This window comes from Ictalurus punctatus, chromosome 11 (genome assembly GCF_001660625.3).
Source record: "Ictalurus punctatus breed USDA103 chromosome 11, Coco_2.0, whole genome shotgun sequence".
Taxonomy (NCBI): domain Eukaryota; kingdom Metazoa; phylum Chordata; class Actinopteri; order Siluriformes; family Ictaluridae; genus Ictalurus; species Ictalurus punctatus.
The window spans coordinates 2,955,397-2,978,214 of record NC_030426.2 but is presented as its reverse complement, the minus strand read 5'-3'; the positions used below and the strand labels follow the sequence as shown (position 1 = coordinate 2,978,214).

The 22,818-nt window shown below is 39.6% G+C and overlaps 1 protein-coding gene across 7 annotated transcripts in view; it reads left to right on the top strand.

Annotated features, from left to right (window-relative positions):
• The window catches only part of chl1b (cell adhesion molecule L1-like b), a 115,339-nt gene that overhangs the window by 52,547 nt on the left and 39,974 nt on the right, over positions 1-22,818 (top strand). For all 7 annotated transcript variants that reach the window (XM_017479998.3, XM_053683505.1, XM_053683503.1 and 4 more), the window contains exons 3-11: positions 5,281-5,389; positions 12,741-12,931; positions 13,474-13,596; positions 15,530-15,700; positions 19,053-19,091; positions 19,406-19,517; positions 19,811-19,992; positions 20,717-20,848; positions 21,688-21,828. In XM_017479998.3, coding sequence (XP_017335487.1) covers positions 5,281-5,389; positions 12,741-12,931; positions 13,474-13,596; positions 15,530-15,700; positions 19,053-19,091; positions 19,406-19,517; positions 19,811-19,992; positions 20,717-20,848; positions 21,688-21,828 — 1,200 coding nt within the window. The remainder of the gene's footprint in view (positions 1-5,280; positions 5,390-12,740; positions 12,932-13,473; positions 13,597-15,529; positions 15,701-19,052; positions 19,092-19,405; positions 19,518-19,810; positions 19,993-20,716; positions 20,849-21,687; positions 21,829-22,818) is intronic.

The following is a 22,818-nucleotide window of genomic DNA, read 5'->3' as shown; positions in this document are numbered from 1 at the left end:
TTGCGCAGTTCACTGGATCCAGCTGACGTTCCTCACACCACAAGACAAAAAGCCACCACTTGAGCGCATACAATTTCCTTGTGGATGGTGCTCTAGAACCTCAGTTGTGAGACCAGAATCTATGAGCTGGTGCCCCTCAGGGGCCAGACCCACAGTTTCCATAGTTCCGGCCGAGGGTGATAAATCACCCCTCTGGCTTGAGACAGTAGTTCCCTGTGGATGGGAATCTCCCAAGCAGTGCTGTCTAGCTGGGATATTATCTCAGAGAACCATATTCGAGCTGGCTAATAAGGTTCTACTAGCAGCAGACATAGACGATCTTGGGGGACGCTCACTAGAACTTGTGGGAGCAGAGCAATCGGGGGAAAAGCATATAGACATGTCCTCGGCCACATGTGCACCATGGCGTCCAGCCCCAATGGTGCGGGAGGAGTGAGGGCGAACCACAGCGGGCAGTGTGTTGTCACCACTTGTGGATGGAGCCTCCAACCCCCGGGCGTCAGCCCCTGCCTCGACAGGATGTCTGCCCCCACATTCCGGCTGCCCAGAATGTACATTGCACTCACTGACAAGAACTTTCCCTCTGCTCAGAGAAGGATTAATTGCGCCTGCCTGAACAGGGGGTGTGAACGTAACCCTCCCTGGTTGTTGATATATGAGACCACTGCTCACTCCCCATGATGGCTGAGTAATCAGACGTCACAGGGTTATAAACATGGCTAGTGTATGGTTTTCCCCAGAAGCGTGATATCTCCCTCACGTGTGAGGGAGATTTATATTTATTTTCACTGGAGAGGAAGCACTCATCCAGCCTGCTACAAGCCACTTCCTCTTCCTCTGGCCAGTCTATATTCAGCTTTTCAACTGCCTTAGTAATCACCTCAAGCAGTTCTTTATATGCTTGAGAGCTGCTCTCGGTTTTTGGTGCAATGGCATCCCCTACCGACTCCTCGGAGTCAGTGAGGGTGTTTTGGCTTCCCATAGGGGTAGGAGGAGTCGCGATGCGAGCTCCAAAGTCAGGCTGAGAGCCAGACCTGGAAGACAGAGCAAGAGATCACCGGCTCCACTTCCAAATCCATATGAGATCCCCAGGACCTGAGATCCGCAAGGCTCTGAAACCCATCTCCCTTCGGACGAGAAGAGAGCGAGTCGCGAGCGGAGCTGCCTAATCGTAAAGCGTTCACAATGCTGACAGTCAGCCCCCTCAAGGGCTGCCATCGCATGCCCCACCCCTAAACACTTCACACAGAAAGCGTGTCCGTCTCCTCCCGTGATGAAACGGGAGCAAGGTGTAACACACTTTCTGAATTCTCTGTTGCTCATTCTTTCTTTCTCTTTTCTTTTCTATTAAAAAGGGATAGAAAAGTTCAGAGATTTTGAGAAAATATAGAGGAGAATCAAAGTGTCTTTGTTACACAAACAACTGACATTTAATCTCACTGAAGATAACAGAGGCTGACGGCGTGGTTCACAGGTGCCATATATATATCTCACGTGACACGCTTAATTGCCACATCACATGATCATGGCAGGCCTATAAATAGAGGCATGATTTAACACAAGCTTCAGATGCCAGTCGCGTGTGCAAGGGTGCTCCCATAGTGTTATGCTAAACACAACGTCAAGATCCCTTTGAAAGGGAACAGCTGTCTTGTTCTCCGGGCCAAAGAGGAAAAGCGTCAGGTCCAAAAGCCAGCGTCTGTCATGGAATAGGGGTGTGTCAGGAGCCATAGCATGGGTAACCTGCACATCTGTGAGAGCACCATTAATGCTAAAAGATATGTACACATTTTGGAGCAACATATGCTGCCATTCAGAGAAGGACAACGCCAAACCACATTCTGCCCAGATTACAAGCACATGGTTGTGTAAGCAGAGAGTGTGGGTACTAGCATTGCCTGCCTGCAGTCCTGACCTGTCTCCGATTGAGAATGTGTGGTGCATTATGAAGCGCAAAATAAGGCAACGAAGGACCACACAGTACAGTTGAGCAGCTGAAGAAATGCATAATGTAATGAATAGGGGAAAATTCCGCTTGCTAAACTTAACCAACCGGTGTCTTCAGTGTCCAAACAATTAATAGGTGTTATTAAAAGAAAAGGTGATGCTACACAGTTGTAAACAGTCGACTTTGACTATCCCAACTTTTTTGGAGTGTGTTGCAGTCATTAGATTTGAAATGAATGTATATTTTCAAAAAGAAATTAAATTCACAAAGTAAAACGTCAAATAATGTTAACAATTTGTTTTAAATTTAGTACAGGGTAAACTGATTTTCCGATGACTTTTTTTTTTTTTTTTTTTTTTTTTTTTTTTTGCATTTTCCATATTGTCCCAACTTTTTTGGAATTGGGGTTGTGCAATAAACTGGTTGCATAAGTGTACACACCCCTAAACTAATATTTAGTTGAAGCACCTTTAGATTTGATCACAGCATTCAATCTCTTTGGGTAAGAGTCAATCAGTTTGGTACATATTGACTTAGCAATATTTTGTCACTCTTGCAAAAGCATTCTAACTGTTTCTATTTGGCTGGGCATCTCCTGTGCACAGCCCTCTTCAGGTCACCCCTATTTGACTTTGATCTGGAAACCTTGTTTTGGTGAAGCCATTCCTTTGTTGATCTGGAAGTTTGTGTTGTCATTGTCATGCTGAAAGCTGAAATACCTCTTCATTTTAAGTGTTTTAGAAGAAGCCTTTTTTACCAAAATTTTTGTAACAAAATTAACTGGTATTCAAAGCTATTCATTATTCCCACCACCCTGTTTAAAGCCCCAGTTCCAGCTGATGAAAAGCAGCCCCAAAGTATGATGCGGCCTCTGTGCTTCCTCGTGGGGATGGTGTTTTTTTTTTTATTTGTTTTTTTGTGCCAAACATATTTTTTGGTATTATGGCCCAAAAAGTTCAACTTTGGTCTTATCAGATCATAACACATTAGGCTATTCCACATGGTTTTGGGGGATTGGATGGATTTCTTTACAAACTTTAGCTAGGCTTGGATGTTTTTTTTTTTTTTTTTTGTTAAAAAAGGCTTCCGTCTTGCCACAATACCCCGTAGCCCAGATATATGAAGAATTTGGGAGATTGTTGTCACGTGTAGGCAGCCTCCAGTACTTTCCAAAAATGTATGCAATTCTTTTAATGTTGCTGTAGGCATCTTGGCAGCCTCTCTGACCTGTTTACTCCTGATCCTCTCATCAATTTTAGAGGGATGTCCTGTTCTTAGTAGTGTCAAGGTCATGCCAAATTTTCTCCACTTGTTGATTATTGTCTTTGCATTGTGCCATGGTACATGCAATACCGTAGATTTTTTTTTTGTAACTTTCTCATGATTGATATTTTTGTAGGAGATCCTGTATCTGTATTATAAGCTAGTTGCAGCCCATGGCTTTTCCAGTTGGATGTTACCAAGAAGATGTCAGGAAAATCCTATAGGAAAAGCTATACTTTATTTGGCGGTAATCAGTCACTGTAATTGATGGCAGGTGTATACTAATTAATATTTAATATGAGTTTGAATGTGATTGGTTGATTCTGAACACTGCCACATTCCCAATTATAAAAGAGTGTGCACTCTTACTCAAGCTGGGTATTGGGTATAGGTTGTTTTTGTTTTTCCCCAAAAAACATTTCTGGGTGTTTGTCACTTGATATCTATATGTTGCAAATTTACATTAAAGGTGAAAAGGGTTCTGACGTGGTTTATGGTTATATATACAGTAATAAATATGTCTACCATTGTGTTGTTAAATTTAAATATTAGATATGCAGCCTTTCAGCTTTAATTTGAAGGTATTTAATCAGTTGAACAATGTAGGAATAACTTTTATATATTGCCCTCCCCTATTTCAGGGGCCAAAAATAATTGGACAAGCTAAGAATCATAAAATAGTCATTTTTAATACTTTTGCAAATACACTTTAATTAAGAACTTTCAAGAATTCACAAAAGTGAAAAAAAAAATTCCAGCTTTTTTGAAATCGCCTCTTCTCACTGTTAACGTTGTGCTTTTTGTCTGTAGCCATGACTAAATATAATTCAGTAAATTAATTTACAGGTGTAATCAGAGAAAAATAAAAGGCTCATGCATTTTAGCTAATTGTGTTATCACAGTCTGTTGCCACAGTCAGGTAAAAGGAAAAATTTCAACATGTTGATTGGTAGGCCATCATTCATATATTCAAAGACAGAAGTCATGGGCTAATTAACATCTGTCTAAGAGCCGCATTTGGCCCTGGGGCTGGACTTTGGACACCCATGCCCTGGGTATCAATCTCAAATACTTCCTGGGCCACAACATCTTTCTAACTACTTGAAGGGCCATAATCTAAGGCTATTTGTTCCAATCTAAGGCTTATCTATTCCATTCATTAATACCTGATTCTGAAAGTAGAATACAGTCTTTTTGGAAAACACCAGTGTGGACAAAGTAAAGTAATCTAACGTTAACCTAAATAATCTATAGAACTATATCTAATACTCTGCGCCGTGTACTGGGAGGCGCGCGGTATATATAGCAAACATAATCAACTGAAAGTGCTGACAGCTGAAAACGCTGAAGACACACCCTCGAACAACAACCAATGACAGAACAGGGAGTAGACAGAACAGAAACAAACAAACGCACATATCCACAGTAAACAATGTCATAGTTGTCAACATTCGGAGAGCAGGCGCTCGCTGTGCACTCGCACACCTTGCTCGTGCATGAGCGCACCCTCCGGCTCTCCAAGCGCGCTGCCCAAAGGGGAGACCGTGACAGTTAGGAGCATTTTCTTAAAACTTACAATGTGGCTGCTGAAATGTATGTGAATTTTATCTAAATTAGCTACAAGCAATCTCTCTTCAAAACAGTTATACAATTAGTTATAAGTTATATAAGTAAAATGTAAATAAAAACAGAATGCAATGATTTGCAAATCTCATTAAACCATATGTTATTTACAATAGAACATAGAAAACATATTACATGTTTAAACTTAGTAAATGTACCATTTTTTTACTTGACCTCAAGCCATGGTTCAGCCACTGATTAAGATTTCAGCTGATTTTTTTTTCTATGCCATATTATGATGTTTATTATTTTGTGCATCTTGTATTAGAGTTGCACATCATTGTTAATGAAAGCCTAAGGTCACACTGTCACAGTAGGTTCTCACCGGAACGTATGCATCATTGCCCATGATTAATGTGAGCACACAAGTGAGGCGCCCCATACGCCTAAGCCTCTCATGTATTACTGTGTAGTGTAACAGCCTCTTCTGTATTCTCTTTACCCAGTTGAGCAACCGCCAACGATAACAGAGCAGTCACCAGCCACTCTTATCGCTTTGTCCTTTGATGAGAGCTTTGCAGTCACGTGTGAAGCCAAAGGAAACCCTGATCCAGAGTAAGCACACAAACAAGTACACACATGCACTCATGCTTACACTCACACACTAGGTCATTAGCAATGCCAAAAGAGGTGTATACTAAAAGAAAAGTATGATAATGCTGTCTGATGTCATGTACTTGACATTCTGCAGTCCAGTGGTACATTTTAAAACAAAGCAAATACTGGATGCTTTTGAAACACGTGTTAACACTGTTATATTGCTGCCAGTGTTCTGAATGTTTCCAGCTATAATTTTCATACTTACACAATATGTACTATTTATATATTCATGCACAATATTTTATCTATTATATGTTCAATGTTAACCCTGCCATTATACATCCAGAAACACTGGAAAACACTGAGCAACCTAGAAACTACTGAAAAAAAAGTACATTTTTATTCACAAAATGTAAAAACAAATAGCAATTTTGCAGAACATAACTTCAACTTGAAGAGTTCTGTGTATTGTGACTGAGAAAATAAAGAACTATCTTTCAACACAATGTCTTTCCCAAATCAAAGAACCGTTGTTCCCTTTCAAAGGAAACTGAATGTTGCATGAGCTTCACACTGTGGGAAGCACCCTCGCGCCTGAATGTTATCTGAAGTCTGTGTGAAATTACGCCTATTTATAGGCCTGCTGTGGTCAGGTAATGTGGCAGTTTCATGCATCGCATGACTATAAACTGGCACCTGTGAATCATGTCATGAGCCTTACTATCTTCAGCGAAAGACTGCATGTCGGTCGTTTGTTTGAACGCTCACAAAAAAGACTCTTAATTTCCTCTCTATTTAAAAAAAACAACCTCTTTACTTTTCTGTCCCTTTAAAAAAAAGAAAAATGTGAGTCAGAGAGAGTTCAGGAAGTGTGTCACACCTTGCTCCCATTTCATTATTTGGTGGGACACTTTTTGTGTGACGTGTCTGGGGGTAGAGCATGCCGCAGAGGCCCGTGAGGGGGAACATTTTTCAGTCCGCCTGTGGCCCACTCTCATCTCAGCCAAAGAAAATGGGGTTTTAAAGCCTCGCAGATCCGGGGGATCCCGTATGGGTCTGTATGAGGAACCAGAGACAAGCGCAGTTCTTGCCCTGTCTTCCGGGTCTGACTCTCTGCTGGATTTTGGAGCTCGCGTTACGACTCCTCCTTCCGGTATGGAAAGTCCACCCACCCTCTCTGAATCTGAGGAGCCTTAGGGGGGAGCCATTGCACTAAAAATGGTCAGCAGCTCTCAAGCATATATAGAGCTGCTTGAAGTCATTACTAGGGCTGTAGAGAAACTTAATCGTGACTGGCCCAGGAAAGAGGAAGTGGCTTGTAGCAAGCTGGACATCAGACTGGAAATCTCCCCAGTGAATATAAATCTCCCTCACACCACAGAAAACGCCCCTTTTTACAAGAAGTATATGATGAAATATCGCACTTCTGTGAGAAAACCATACGCTAGCCGTGTTTATAACCCGCAATGTCGGATTATTTGGCCATTGTGGGGAATGAACAGAAAGGGTATTTGGCTATGTGAACGGTGGAGGAAGTGTTTGCAAGCTACCTGTCTCCATTGATGGCAGAAAATTTAGGGGGACCGGCTTTACCATCCAAGCCATGTAAGGCCACCTTGGCGCTGGTTGGCAAAGCCTATGCGGCAGCGGGTCTCGCTTGTGGGTCACTGCATACAATGGCAGTGTTACAGGCCTACCAAGCAGACCTGCTGAGTGAGCTTGACAGTGGGGAGGGAATTGGGCCAGAGGCAGTGGCGGAGCTTCGCCGTGTCACAGATTTGTCTCTTTGGGCAACCAAGCAAATGGCCTGTCATATTGGCTGTTGAATCTTCTGGCCTGTTTGGTGTTGCGGTTAACGCCTCGCCGACAGGTTTCACAAGGTGAAAAAGAAAACGGCGGCCTTCAGCCAAATCCTTCCCCCCATGTCGATTCCGATAGCACTAGTGTGAGGGAGGCACAGAAGGTGAGTGTGGCAGCCTGCCTCCCCTCACAGAGAGCCAGGGGGACCAGGCAGCCACAGTTGCAGCCTGCTAGTAGGCCTGATCTGAGAATGATCATAAATGCCAAGTAGGCAAATAAAGAGCAGTCCTGATGGACGTATCAGGGGACATGAGGTTGTTAGGACAGTTAGCCCCCAGCATTACTGTAGGGCCTCCCCTAGCCAATGTCATACCAAGTTTTCAATTTCTCTGGTCAGCAAGCTGTCACAGCACAATGAAAATCTGATGCTTCCCCTCCAAAGAATGTGGAAGAGTTAACATCACTAAAAGAAACTACTGTCACATGTGTCTCCATGGGTTCTGTCCACCATAGAAAAGGGTTACAGTGTCCAGTTCAGAGCTGGTCATCAAAGCCATCAATGATGCATTTATAAAGGTTAGCAATTGTATTATAACTCACAATAAGTATTTATAAGGCGCTGCAACACAATTATCAACAACAATCTAAAATAATTGGACCTAGAAATAAATCTGCATTACCAATAAGTCATTATAACTATAATATAATAACATGATAAAAATGCAGGCAGCATTTTTATGAATACATTAATGGAACCATAAAACTGACTAATTAATACTTCTAAATTGGTGTATAATGCATTATGAGCATGGGCACTGAAAAATCAAGTGTATCACTTATAAGTAATTATAACAATAATATAAATATAGCTATAACTGTTATTATACTAAAGTATAGGTTTTTATGTGTTCTTATAAATGTGTTTATAGAGCAGTAATAATTGCTTATAAATAATTATAACTGGGGTTATAATTCATTATAAGCAGGGGCTTCATAAAAAGTGTTACCATATGCTTTCTGCAGTGCAGAAGACAACTTTTCTAGGGGTTATATGGGATTCTTCTACGATGAGGGTATTTCTATCCTCAACATGCATATGGTCAATCTTATCAACATTGAGAAAGATAAAGCTGGGTCTGGGCATCCCCTATAGTCTCTACAAGAGACTGTTGGGGCTTATGGCAGTAGCAGCCAATGTCATACCATTGGGTCTATTGCACATGAGACCGTTTCAGTGGTGGCTGAAAAGTTGTGGGTTTCATCCGAGGATAATCAGTATGACACAAAAATTTGGAGGTGTCCCCGGTTTCTAGCCTCAGGTCACACTCTCGGGCATCTGCTTATCACAAGGCGGTAATGACAAACACCTCCCTCATGGGCTGGGGTGTGGTACTAGATGGCTATCCAGCTCACTGTCTCTGGAGCAGCACTCATCTGGAGTAGTATATAAATCACCTAGAAATGTGGGCTGTATTTCTAGCACTAAAATTATTCCTCAATTGAAAGGGCACCATGTGTTAATTGTGACAGACAACACAGACGTGGTCTGATATATCAACCACCAGGGAGGGTTACATTCACACCCCCTGTTCAGGCAGACACAACTAATTCTTTTCTGGGCAGAGGGAAAGTTTTTGACAGTGAGGGCAATGTGCATTCCCAATCTACTGTCTCAAGCCAGAGGGTTGATTTATCACCCTCAGCCAGAACTATGGAAACTGTGGGTCTAGACCTGAGGGGCACCAGCTCTGGTCTCTCAACTGAGGTTGTAGAGCCCATGTTGAACGCTAGAGTACCATCCACGAGAAAATTGTATGCACTCAAGTGGCGACTTCTTGTCTCGTGGTGTGAGGACTGTTAGTTAGACACAGTAAACTGTACAATAGCTACTGTCCTGGAGTTCTTACAGGGACGTTTCTCAGCAGGGTTGGCTCCTTCTACAGTCAGGATCTATGTGGCAGCCATTTTGGCCAGCCAAACCCCTATTGATGGAACCTCTGTGGGGCAACATCCTCTAACATCGAGGTTTATGTGTGGTGTCAGGTGGCTGAGGCCCATCTGCAGACCTTCACTCATAGCTTCCTGGGACCTGTCTGTAGTCCTGGAAGGTCTATTCGGCATACCATTTGAGCCCTTAGAGTCAGACTCAGAGAAGCTTTTTACTCTAAAGGTAGCTCTTCTGCTGGCCCTGGCATCTCTGAAACGAGTAGGAGATCTATATGCTCTCTCTGTTGCCCCTTCCTGCCTTGACCTTGCCCCTGGATTAGCCAAAATCTTCCTATATCCTAGGCCAGATTATATCACTAAAGTGCCTACATCTGCTGCCCAGCTGGTAGTGTTGCAGGCTTTCTGCCCTCCTCTGTTCCTCACACAGGAACAAGAGAAATTGTACCTAATGTGTCCAATAAGGGCTCTTTGTACTTACTTCCATTGCTCCGGCCAGTGGCATAAGTCTAAGCAGTTGCTGGTCTGCTTCGGCAGCAACAGTAGAAGTGATGCTCTGTCAAAGCAGTGCATCTCTAATTGGATAGTGGAAGCAATCACTATTGCTTATGAGATGCGCGGTCTCGCTACGCCTCTGGGCATAAGGGCTCATTCCACTAGGATGGTCGCTTCCTCGAAGGCTTTATTCAAAGGGGTACCCTTACAGGATGTGTGTGTGGGGTGGTCTACGCCGCACACATTAATTCGATGTTACAGTTTGGACATGCATTCGACCCCGGGCTCGAGTGTCTTGCAGTGACCCTTGGACTCGGATTTTTTTGAACAGGACATACACTCAGTATGACAGAGAGGGTATTCTCGTTCCCACAGCGTAAAGCTCACGCAATGTTGAGTTCGCTTTAAAAGGGAACATCTGGGTTATGCATGTAACCGTGTTCCCTGAGACATAGTGGAGCATGCCTGTGAATTGCTTCTTCGCTTCAGATAATAGAGGCTGATGACATGGTTCACAGGTGCCGTTTTATAGTCACACAACGCGAAATTGCCACATCACCTGACCACAGCATGATTTCACACAGACTTCAAATACCGGTCATATGCGAGGGTGCTTCCCACAGCATGAAGCTCACACAACATCTCGTTCTCTTCTTAGGGAACAGGGTTACATGCGTAACCTGGACATTTATAATACAGTAGTCACTTAATGACATATTTTCAGATTTATTTTTTTGTTTTTTTGGGTGCCACATTCCAGAAACTTCAGTTAATAATCAGACACACAATTAGAATATTCCACAATGCTGGGATGCAGTGCTAATGTGAGTCTAAAGTCCTTTAAGGTCTTTAAAAAGATCTTAAAAAGATTAGAAAGATTTTCTTTTAAAAACAGTAGCGGACATTCGTTTAAGAACAATGGGGGAAAAAAAAACTCACACAACAGTGAGACAAGTTAATATCTTTAAAATGAATTTTTAAAAAATTGTGTGCCCAGCATGTGGCGCATGTGGGCTATAAGGAGCAGCATCTCTATAAGTAAATGCATAATCCTTTTGAAAATTTGCACCAGTTTTTTGGTTTTTTTTTAGAAATATAGTGTAGCTCTCTAAGGCAGTCTTTAGGTTAATCTACTGGAGCAAACCACTGACAATAGACAAATTGTTTGTATCTGTTTAAAGCTTGTATTTGTATCTGTTTAGAATGCATATCTGTTTATTGCTTGTATCTGTTTAGAACACATTATGTCTATATACACTCACTGGCCAGTTTATTAGGAGCACATGCACACCTGCTCATTAGTCCTGTTCTTAATAAACTGAGTATATGTATATGTGTAGATAATATATGTAATGTAACAATAAACATATACATAATAATTAGGGATGCACCGAATGTCCGGCAACCGAAATTATTCGGCTGAAAATAGCAAAAAAAGCATTTTCGGTGTTCGGCCGAATAAGTGAAAAGGCCGAATAAATTTGACCGAACAATGACGTGTTTGATGACGCGACCAAATAGCCTAGCAACCAGAGTGAGACACGTGAATGTCTCGACCTCGATGAGGGGGCACGAGCATGCACGAGCTGTGGACACGTGCGTTTGTTTTGTTTCTGTTCCGGAGCATGTTTCTGTCGCAAGACGTAAGGGAGTTGAGTACGGAAGCAGGTAACGACGTATTTATTTAAGGGCAGGCAGACAAATCCTATATCTACTATAATACTCCGCGAGATGTACAGGGACGCGAGGGGTATATATCTCCAATATAATCAGCCGTATAGAACTGAATAGAACCATTTTTTCACTCTTGTCAACGCACTTTTTAATGCCCTTTTTAGTTGTAGGCTACAGAGTGTTACATTCTTTCAGCAGTCAGTTATAGGCCTAACATCGGCTATTCAAGGTCAAAGATGACCACATCAAAATATTTTTATTTTACTAATTTATTTATTTAAAGTTATATTATGCCTTGTTGGTAGCCTATGCCTGCTGAAATAAAAAAAAAAAATGTTCAGTGTTAAATAAATATTTATAAATTGTAGTTTTTGTAATTGATTTTTTCTTTGAAAAGCAAGACAAAATAGTAAAAAGCACATTTTGGCTATTTAATTTATGCAGTGGTGAAAAAAATGGCAAAATAAATGGAAAAACACGACAAAATGTGTTCGTTATTTGGCCTTCGGCTTTCGGCCAAGTTTTTCTTTATATTTGGTTTCGGCTTCGGCCAAGAATTTTCATTTCGGTGCATCCCTAATAATAATACAATGGAAAGCAAAGATAAATAATGCAATATTGAACAGAAATATTTGTTTCTTTGTTTGTTTGTTTAACACGGGGGTGGGGGTGGGGTGGGGGGGGGGGTGGGGGGGCTTAATTTATGACTCTTCCTTCTTGTGCAGTTTCCATGACAACACTTAAAGCATCTAGTCAGGTAGACAGGGAGGCAGTTTTTAGAGGACATGTAGGAAATGAGATCACAAGATCTTTAAGTTAGATATGTTTGATGTACAGGGTCTGTATTACTCTCCCATCAGCAGTTATTTATTTTTTTTTATCACAATAGCATTTACAGGAGAGCTAACATCTAATAAAAAACATGTTTGTTATTTCCTTATGAAATAACAAACATACACACGGTAAGTTAGAGGTAACTGAATAACAGAAAATACTTTTGGATATCGGTTCGACATTCAGCATAGATGCACTTGTTAATAACAGAAAATCTACATGTTGTCCAGCCATGCAGTCTTAAAAACAAACAAACAAATAAATAGTCAAACAGATTGATTGACTAGGAATAACTGCACAGAATATATGAATGTTATTAAGAAAAAGTTATATTTTAACATTTTTCACTTTACATACAAGGTTTCCGAAGATGAATGAATAAATGATATTGCTTCCACAATTGCTAACATATAAATTATATAAACATTGTATGGGCATTACATAGTAAAATCTGAATTACCCTCAATCTGCAGGTCTTCTCTCTTTCTCTCGACGCTATGCACTGCATTATTCCAAAAAAAAGCAAAGTTAACATAAATAATTACATAATTATCTGAACGCTGATTAATTAAAAGAATTTTAGGATTTGGATTGTTTATCCAAGATTGTATTCCCCTAGATTCAAATGGACAAAGAATGGGCAAGATTTTGATCCCTATCAGGACCCCATGTTGATCACTAAAGAAGACTCTGGAACATTTATCATCCCAAACAATGGGAACCTCACTGAATACCAAGGCCTCTATCGCTGTTATGCCTTCAACAAACTCGGAACTGCCATGTCAGAAGAAATTGAATTCATCATTCCCAGTGAGTGAAATATTAATGTACTATTATGGTTCTTTCAGTTAGATTTAGAGGCCGGAGTCCGCTGAAACGGCCACTCTTGCTCTCAATGGGGGTGTCCACTGTATTTGCTTGCTTCAGGGCCCTTGATCTTTGCCCTCTCACTCTGCTGTATAAGTGTGTGTATGTGAACCTTGGGGATGGAGTGCATGAAAAATAGACCCACTGCTCTCTTTATCATACTCCTAGATACATCCCTCACAGTGCTCTAAAACCCACCATATAAATATCTGGATGATGGAACCAGGCCAAAGGGGGCAGAAGTGACAAAGCATGAGCACTTCTTAGTCACTCACTGAAGTTTGACATGAGGCAGTGTTGTAGTAATAGTGTGTTATTACTGTGCTTTGGGTCCAAGGATATAGGGTGCTATAAATCTTCTGTGTATTATGTTGGCACATCCTTAGGTGAACTATAGAGAGACCTCTTACTGCTCCCCTGCTGCCATGGTATATTACTACACCTGCCGATTTTGGCATATGCCTTGTTTTTATTGTGCTTACCAGATGTTCCGAAGTTCCCAAAAGAGAAAATTGATCCAATCGAGGTAGAAGAGGGACAGCCATTTATTCTGGAATGCAATCCGCCTAAAGGAATTCCTCCACTGGAAATCTACTGGATGACCATAAGTGAGTAACCAAGCATGACATGCATGTACATATATTGGGTCACATCAAGCTTCTATAAAAAAAGTTGGTTTCATATTTTCTTACTTTTCAGGCACACATTTTTTCATACAGAATTATTTTTGTTACCACACAATTTGAGTTATTATTAAACATTTTTAAATAAAATTTATGAGTGCCCTGCTTCAGCATCACAGTATGACACTTATTTTGAGTCGGTAAAAAGCACTTGCACAGAAGCATTATTTTAATGATCATTTAATGTTTAATGTTGCTCTCAACCATTTAATGTAAAATAAAAAATAAAACGGCTTAGCAAATATGTGTACAGTGCCCTGAACTAATATTGGCACCCTTGGTAAATATAAACAAAGAAACCTTTTTATATTTTGTTTTAAACAAATCACAAAAATACTCTGTTGTCATGGATATCAAACATTTGCAAACACAACACAGGTTTATAAAAAATAAAAAAAACACATTTTTGTTAAATATACGTGTGCAACAATTATTGACACCCCTGTGAATTCATATGAGAAAAATATATTTGAAGTATATTCCCATTGATATTTAAATGTTTTGAGTACACCTGGCAGACTAGGAACAGGAAATTGTTCAACCATGACTTCCTGTTTCACAGGAAGTAATGCAACACATAGACCAAATTCCCTTAGTCATTCATAACAATGGGTAAGACCAAGGAATTTAACTGTGATGTGTCCAGCAAAAGGTTGTTGAGCTTCACAAAATGGGAAGGGGCTATAAGAAAATATTACAATCATTGAAAATGGCCATTTTTCAGGGCAATAATTAAGAAGTTCCAGTCAACTAGAAATGTTATGAATAAATCTGGAATTGGACGTATGTCTATTGTCTCAACACACTGTGAAGAGGACGGTTTGAGTGGCCAAAAATCTCCAAGTTTTCTACAAGAATTCTACAACCCGAAGTCACCTACATCACCACAAGTTGTTTGGAAGGGTTTCAAGAAAAAAGCCTCTACTCTCATCCAAAAACAAACTCAAGTGCCTTCAGTTTGGCAGACACTACTGGAACTTCAAATGGGATTGGGTTCTATGGTCAGATGAAACCAAAATAGAGCTTTTTGGTAATAAACACAATGCACACAGAGAGGTAGCCATATGGAAAAGTACCTCATGCCCACGGTTAAATATGGTGGTGGCTATTTAATGTTTTGGGGCTGTTTTTCTGCCAGAAAACATGAACAGAGCATCACGGACTCTATCAAATATCAACAGATATTAAATGAAAAACTGACTGCCTCTGCCAGAAAACTTAAAACGGACCGTGGTTGGATCTTCCAGCCGGACAATGATCCAAAACATGCATAAAAATCAACACAAAAATGGTTTACTGACCACAAAATCAAGGTCCTGTCATGGCCATTCCAGTCCCCTGACCTGAACCCCATTGAAAACCTGTGGGGTGAACTGAAGAGGAGAGTCCACCAGCATGGACCTTGAAATTTGATGGATCTGGAGAGACTCTGTATGGAGGAATGGTCTCAGATGCCTTGCCATGTATTCTCCAACCTCATCAGACGTTATAGGAGAAGACTCAGAGCTGTTATCTTGGCAAAGGGAGGTAGCACAAAGTATTGACTAAAAGGGTGCCAATAATTGTTGCACACCTATATTTAACAAAGATTTCATTTTTGGATAAACCTGTGCTTTGTTTGCAATTGTTTGTTATGCATGAGACCAGAGTATTTTTGTGATTTTATTTTATTTTTTAACAAAAGATCAAAAGGTTAAACAAAAAAGACAAATTTTCATAACCTTCTTTGCTTATATTTACCAAGGGTGCCAATATTAGTGAAGGGCACTGTATATAGCTGTACTTCTTATGCTTTTGCAGCCACAAGACAGCACTGAACCTATTTTCTGTGCCCTCTCATTCTGTCTTACTCATGTAGGCATGAAGCAAATAGAGCAGGATGAGAGAGTGACAGTAGGGCTGAATGGGAACCTCTACTTCTCCAACGCCATTCAGACAGACAGCCGGAGAGATTATTGCTGCTATGCATCCTTCCCAAGAATACGCACCATCGTCCAGAAAACCGCCATGTCCGTTATTGTCAGCAACTGTATGTATAACCCTTAAACAATCTGTTCACTGGTGTATTCTACATTGACTCACGTCATTACTTTTGTAATACAAACATTATAAAATCTTGACATGCTTTAAGATTATAATGCAGGTGTGTGTATGTGTGTGGGCAAGATTGCACATAAGAGATGGAGGGAATGATACAGTAGAAAATCGCTTATTCGCTGCCTTGTTTACAAAGACTATTTGTTTTTAACATATTAATTCCTTAAGTGCTTTCAGTAACAATAAATGAAGAAATGTTCTTCATTTTTATCAAGAAAACTAATGCTTTCAGATACAGGCTGCACATAGTAGATTCTGATTTTAAATATGCTGTAGTCCACAAAGCACAGAAAGTTGGCGTGTGCAATTTCCTTAAATCACAAGTGAAAAAAATTAAATAGTGCAATATAAAAAAGGTGAAATTCTATTTTGCATATCCTAGCTTATTCGGGCGCTAACAGGGTCAGCTATAGCATGCACCCCTGGAGCAGAAATGGTAAAGGGCCTTGCTGTCCCACAGTGGTAGTGGGGCTTGAACTTTCTGATCAGCATCCCAGAGCCATAATCACTGAGCCACCACTGTCCATAAAATTATTAACATCTTTCTGGATCTGGTTTCTTGATCTATCAGTAAGTTTCTATTTATGTTCATGTACAATCCTTGTAGCTAGGGTGGCATGGTGGTGGAGCAGTTAGCCTACAGCTCCAGGGCCCCCGGTTTGAGCCTGAGCTTGGATTACTCAATTGTTACATAAAGTCACTAGAATACCCATAATGAAATTCTTCTCATTGAGCTGAGTGTTGATATGTCACACGTCTTTACTGAGGTAGTTTTGTGATTCCTCATATTTTGGGGGTTAATGTGCATGTGACGTCACTAAAATACCCATAATGCATTTGTGCACACAGAGTTGAGGATATTGTCATCCCTCATAATGCAGTTCTCCTTAGTGAGCCGTTTTGGTGTATGACATGGTTACAGTAGTTACCTGTGTCTGTGAGTCAAACGGTGAGGGACTAGTAAGGTGCAGAATATCCTACAGTTTCAGATGTCCTCACTACGTCCACTTGGGCTTCCTCCGGGTTCTCTGCTTTTCTCTTACTTCCCAAAAACCTGTCAGTAGGTGGATTGGCTATGCTAAATTACCCATAAGTGTGAATGTGTGTACATGGTGTCCTGAGTTGGACTAACAGACCAGCCAGTGTTTATTCCTGCCTTATGCCCTGAGCTCCCGGCATAGGCTCCAGATCCCACTCAACTCTGACCAGGATTGTGGTTACAGAAGATGAAGGAATGATCTTTGTAGCTAGCTTTTCATGTTATCTTTACTGTAGCTTCTGGATAAGTCATAGTAGTTGCTGAAATTCTTTAATATAAGAAAATGCAATATTCAGCTGAGACTTTAAAGGGGTTTTATCTTGTTCCACCTTTAAACATTAAATCTGTCATTTTGACCTGAACAGAACATAAGACTTCACAGTCTATGTGTCAGCAAGAGTATGACGTTTGATTAATGACATAGCATCAGCAATTGGTTTCATCTGAGGTCTAGGGTGCAGTGATGGTGCAGTGCAGTGCAGTGATCAAACAGGTTTGTTTCATGGTCATTTGTGTTTTAGACATCTAGAACATGTCCATTCTTTGAAGGAAAGCCTTTTAAACATCAACATTGTTCATAAAGTTCATAAAGTTTTTGCACTGGCCTACATTTAAGTCATGGTCTGGGATTTAAGAGCAGCATATTGTAAAAGAAGCCACTTGATGACATTTTCTAAACTGTTACAAGAAACATTGGACCAGGACACAGAGGAACCTATTTAAAAGATAAATTGTGCTTTGGTAATCATGTCATCATTTGGAAACCTTGGACCTGAAACTTCTGCTGGGTTTCCTCACAGAAATGTACAGCCATTTATATAGATTGCCGCCAGAAAGTATTCACCTGCTAACGATTATTTCTCTTTTCAAACATCAAATTTAAGCATATCAGAAAGGGATTTTCACTTTGAAGTGACTCCCTACAAAACAACAACAACAAAAAACAACAACAACAAAAAAAAAACATAAAAAACATAATTAAAGATTAAGATGACCTCAGAATTATTTGAGAACAATTTAGTAAAAATCTAAAAACTGCTCAACTGATAAGTATTTTCCTCCTCAGCGTGAATTATACTTTTCCAGCAATTACACATGTGAGTTGGCTCAGATGTGTCTCTATGAGCTTTGCACATTTTGATTTTGACATTTTTTCCCATTCCTCAATGCAAATTTTCTCCAACTCCCCCAAATTAAATGGAACATGTTGGTGGACAGCAATTTACATGTCATACCACAGATTTTCAGTTGGTTTTGGGCTTTGACTTGGCCATTCCAAAACACAAACTTTTTTTCAAGCCATTGTTTTGTAGTTTTTCCTCTGTGTTTTGGCTTAATGTCCTGGTGGAACAGTCATTGTATGACCAAAAATTTGTGGACACCCATATGTAGACATTCCCCAAACTGTTGCCACAAACACCTTTGGGATGAACTGGAACCCCAACTGCACTCCAGGCCTCCTGACCAATCATCAGTGTCTGATCGCACTAATGCTCTTGTGGATCAATGATCACAAATCCCCACCAAATGCTCCAAAATTGAGTGAAAAAAAGTCTTTTCAAAAGAGTGGAGGTTATTATAGCAGCAAAGGTGGACTATATCTGAAATGGGATTTTCAAAAAGCACATATGATTGTGATGGTCAGGTTTCTACAATCTTTTGGCCATGTAGTGTATATATTTGCCCTAAATGCAAATGACTCACAGACTGGAACAGGTTCTTCTCAGCAGTTTGCTTTTATATGACTCCATCCATATTACTTACTGTATGATGGCAACAAGCTTTCCAGTTCCTCCTGCAGAAAAGTAAACCTAATGCATGATGCTGCCACCAATATACTTGATCACAGAATTGGTGCAAAATGGGTGCTGAGCTATATTTGGTTTGTGCCAAACATTATGCTTTGACTTTAGACCAAATGGCTCAACTTTTGTATTATATGACTTCAAAATGAGCAGAAAAAAATCCCATTCTAATATGCTTAAATTTGATATTGCAATACAGGAAAAAGAGAAAAACTCACTGAGGGCAAAAAAACATTCAATCTTTGGGATAATGCATAAAATGCATAAACAACTTTTTTTTCCTTTTTTTTTATGACAAAATGGCATTGCAAATCCTTGATTGTCCCTTTAATCACCATTGCCAGATGTCGATCTCATTTATGTTGTATTGCATTCATTATTTGGATTTATTATTTGTACCTCCATGTATTTTCCATCTGTTTTCCATTTCTCCATTTCAGTCAAGTCAATGAGTCAATCTGGTAGTCGAAGGGGAACAGGTGAGCATTGTTCACTACGCCTGCTTCTCTAGAATAGCACGCATACTTAGCACCATGAAGCGAAGTTATCAAACCTATTTTAATGCTTAAATTTAAACCTAGACATAGTACTTCAGGATGAGCACCTGTGGTGTGCTCTGTGGCATCTGGTTGGATGTAACCAGATTTTTTTATGGCTTCAGTGGCATGTGTATAAAAATTAATTATTAGATTAATTAATTACACCATCATGCACACGTGCATTAAAATGGCTCTTCATGTATTCATATGTATCATATGGCCTCACATATGGATCATATGGTCCTTCATCCTAGCCAACGCCATTCTGGAGAGGAAGCCCAGTCTTCTGTCGCCCTCTGGTGGTCAAACATATACTCATATTGTGAAAGGGGAGGAACTGATATTAGAATGCATTGCTGAAGGCTTGTAAGTAACATTCTCTCATTTAACTGAATTCATCATATTTACCAATATGAGATTTCCTACACTGTCTGTCATTTATAGACATTAGTGTAATGTTAACCAAGAGCACTTTGACTATCAATAAATATGTTAGAACATTAATATGACATTAAATATTATTCTCAGATAATGTGTTTACCTTCGAGTACCAGTTCAATCCAGTCCCATAAAATTACTTTCTCTAAAAGTCACTTAAATAACAACACTATTTGTTATTTGGTTTACTTATGAATATTTTTCTTGTGGCCTTCCTCCAGCCCAACTCCAATGGTCGAATGGACCAAGATAGGAGATAAACTTCCTGACCGAGCTCTACAGAAGAATTTCGGGAAGCACCTCACCATAGAGGAAGTGATAGAAGATGATGAAGGGAAATACATGTGCAAGGCCCATAACTCCCATGGAGTAGCTGTTCATTACTTCCATGTAGCAGTGGAGGGTGAGATATTCTTTGTTTCTTTTTTTTTTTTCTTTTTTTTTGAGGTTTTAAAAACAATGTGGGTTTTGTTAAGGTATTGTGTTTTCATTATTAGCTAAATGAGAATAGTGACATAATTCTCATGATATAACATGAACTCCAACATAAAGCACAAGATCACAGTATTGCCGTGTGTGTATGGTGGGGGAGATATATTCTTGGTATTTTTGCATCCATTGGTGGTGGTAACCTGACAATGCAGTTATAAAAAGGAGTTGGGGTATATTTAATATATTATCAAAACATGTAATTGGATATATTCAATCAAATCACCTGCTTTCATCACCTCTATGATCAAGTCTATGATGCCAAAACATTTTGCAAGTCTGGTATTTAATTCATGTTATCAGATATTTTATTTATCTATTACTTACAAGATGTTTTTCTTAAAATGTTCTAAAACTTGTACCATCTGTTCTTTTTATGTAGCAATAAATGGTGTACATTCACAAAAATAATAACTGTCTCTGGAAATGGAGTTAACAGTTACACTTAACAGTTTTAGATCAAATGACATATTTTGCTCCACTCCAATCATGTCAGTGCACACAGTTTCATGTCTGCCCAAAAAATAGCAGAAAGTGAAAAGATTAAAAATGTAGCTTAGACTCACCAAACTATTACTTTGGAAATGCCAGGCTTGTCAATACATTGTGGGTACCTTTATGTCACTCTTTTGTAACAGAGGCTCCTAGGTGGAATATTGAACCCAAGGGCCAGTTGAATGTCATTGGATCTGATGTCATCATTAGATGTGCTGCATATGCCAACCCAGCACCCTCTGTGGCATGGATGGTGAACGGGCGCCCTATTAGTGGTATGACTCCATTTCTCCCTGCATTGCTGAACCCTGAACACTACTGTTGTATGTTTAGATATGTGAGGAGTGGTATACATAGTGTTCCCTCATTCATGCCATGTCTATGGAATGTTTTTAGTATTAAACATATTAGATATAGATATAGTATAGTTCATTGTCTTAGTTCATGTTACGTACCTTGATAGATTTAGTTAGTTTACCACAATAGATTAGTAAATTTAGACCAGGCTGATATTTCCACTCCCAGTTCCCTGTCTTAGCTTTACGTTTCCTGTTTTGTGTTTTGACCCTGTTTTCTGTGACCGCGACTTTGATTCCTGCTTTGCCCCGTTTATGCCTGTTTGCCGATCGCCCGACTGACCCACTGCCTGTTTTTGACTACGCATCTGTTTCACAATTTGGATTTATCTGCCTGTCTCCTTTAAATAAAAATGTCTTTACCTGCGCTTGCTTCCTTTACTCTACTCCCTTACGTCTCGGGACGTGACAAAACCAAATTGTTAGCATTATCAAATTTCTGTAGCGTGAGAAGAAAGAAGCACCGCAGGAAGTGTCGTTATTCGAAAATAGTCAAATTTGATTTTGTGGAGTGACTGTTACCCCCTTTCTGTTGATTTCACATACAGACATATATACACACACACACACATATATATATATATGAAATAAGCACATTACATAATATGTTTTATTTTTAAGTGCATTTCACGTCCAATAAAAATCTGAACAATTCAGTTTTCTAAAAGAACAATTTACATATAGTTTCTGAGAAAAATAAATAAATATATAAAAATAGGATTGCTGTAAGCCACTGCTTATTTATTCATCTGTTTCAGAGGTTCCAACAGCCAACAGAAAAGTGTATGATGACACCATCATGATCCACAATGCCAGCCCCAGTGACAGCGCAGTTTATCAGTGTGAAGTCTCCAACAGACACGGAACGCTGCTGGCCAATGCTAACATCATGATCATGAGTGAGTAAATCCTCAATAATCCTGCTGAAGATGAATCCCTTTCCATTGCTTTATTTTTTTTTAAATGAATCAATTTGGATTTTCAAATTCAGTGCACAGTACAGTATAGATATATGAAGCTTACCCGACATATGTTAAATTGCAGTGTATTGAAGATGGAATGATCTGTTACTAGGATTTTTATCTTCAATGCAATAAAAAGAGATTGTGTTGCTATGGCAACATTTTGTTGTCCTGATTATGATCAGACAGTGTGGTGGTTAAATACAGTATATATTAAACAGAAGTGTAACAATTAAAATATACTTGATTACCATCACAGGTTCCAGCAAACAAGGCAGTCATAATCAAAATTATCAGACTTTAATTGTTTAATTCACCCTAGACTGGGCACTTCATAAACACACAATCCAGTATGTTAACACACATGACAGTTTATTGTGACAAAAACCAGGCATATACTGTAGCAATACAACTGGAGAACAGCAAAATCAATCAATAGTGTCACTGCTGTGCCCTTATTAATTAAAATATATTTAAACTATTACTTTCAATTCATATGAATAGAAACATAAAAGGGTAACAATGGAACTGGACAAATAATAAACATCTGCTTCTTTGTTGGTGTAGATTTGAGTATAAGTGGATCTCTGAGGCCAGCAATGTTGTGTGTGAGGAGAAGTGTGTAACACACCCACATGTGTGTGTAATTTTTATATTATAATATATATTAATATAATAATTATACACACACACACACACACACACACACACACACACACACACACACACCTTGTATCCTTAAGGGTGGGCCACATAGAGACTCATTTCCCTTTGCTTCCTTAGGTGGAAATGAGATCCTTTTATATGCTAACATGTCCCCCTTCCCACTCCCAGTCACAAGTGATAAGCAGAGCATCTTTCATCTTACAAAATAAAAAACAGAACTGTATCTATTTTTTTTTTAAGGCAACCAAGAAGGAGATAGGA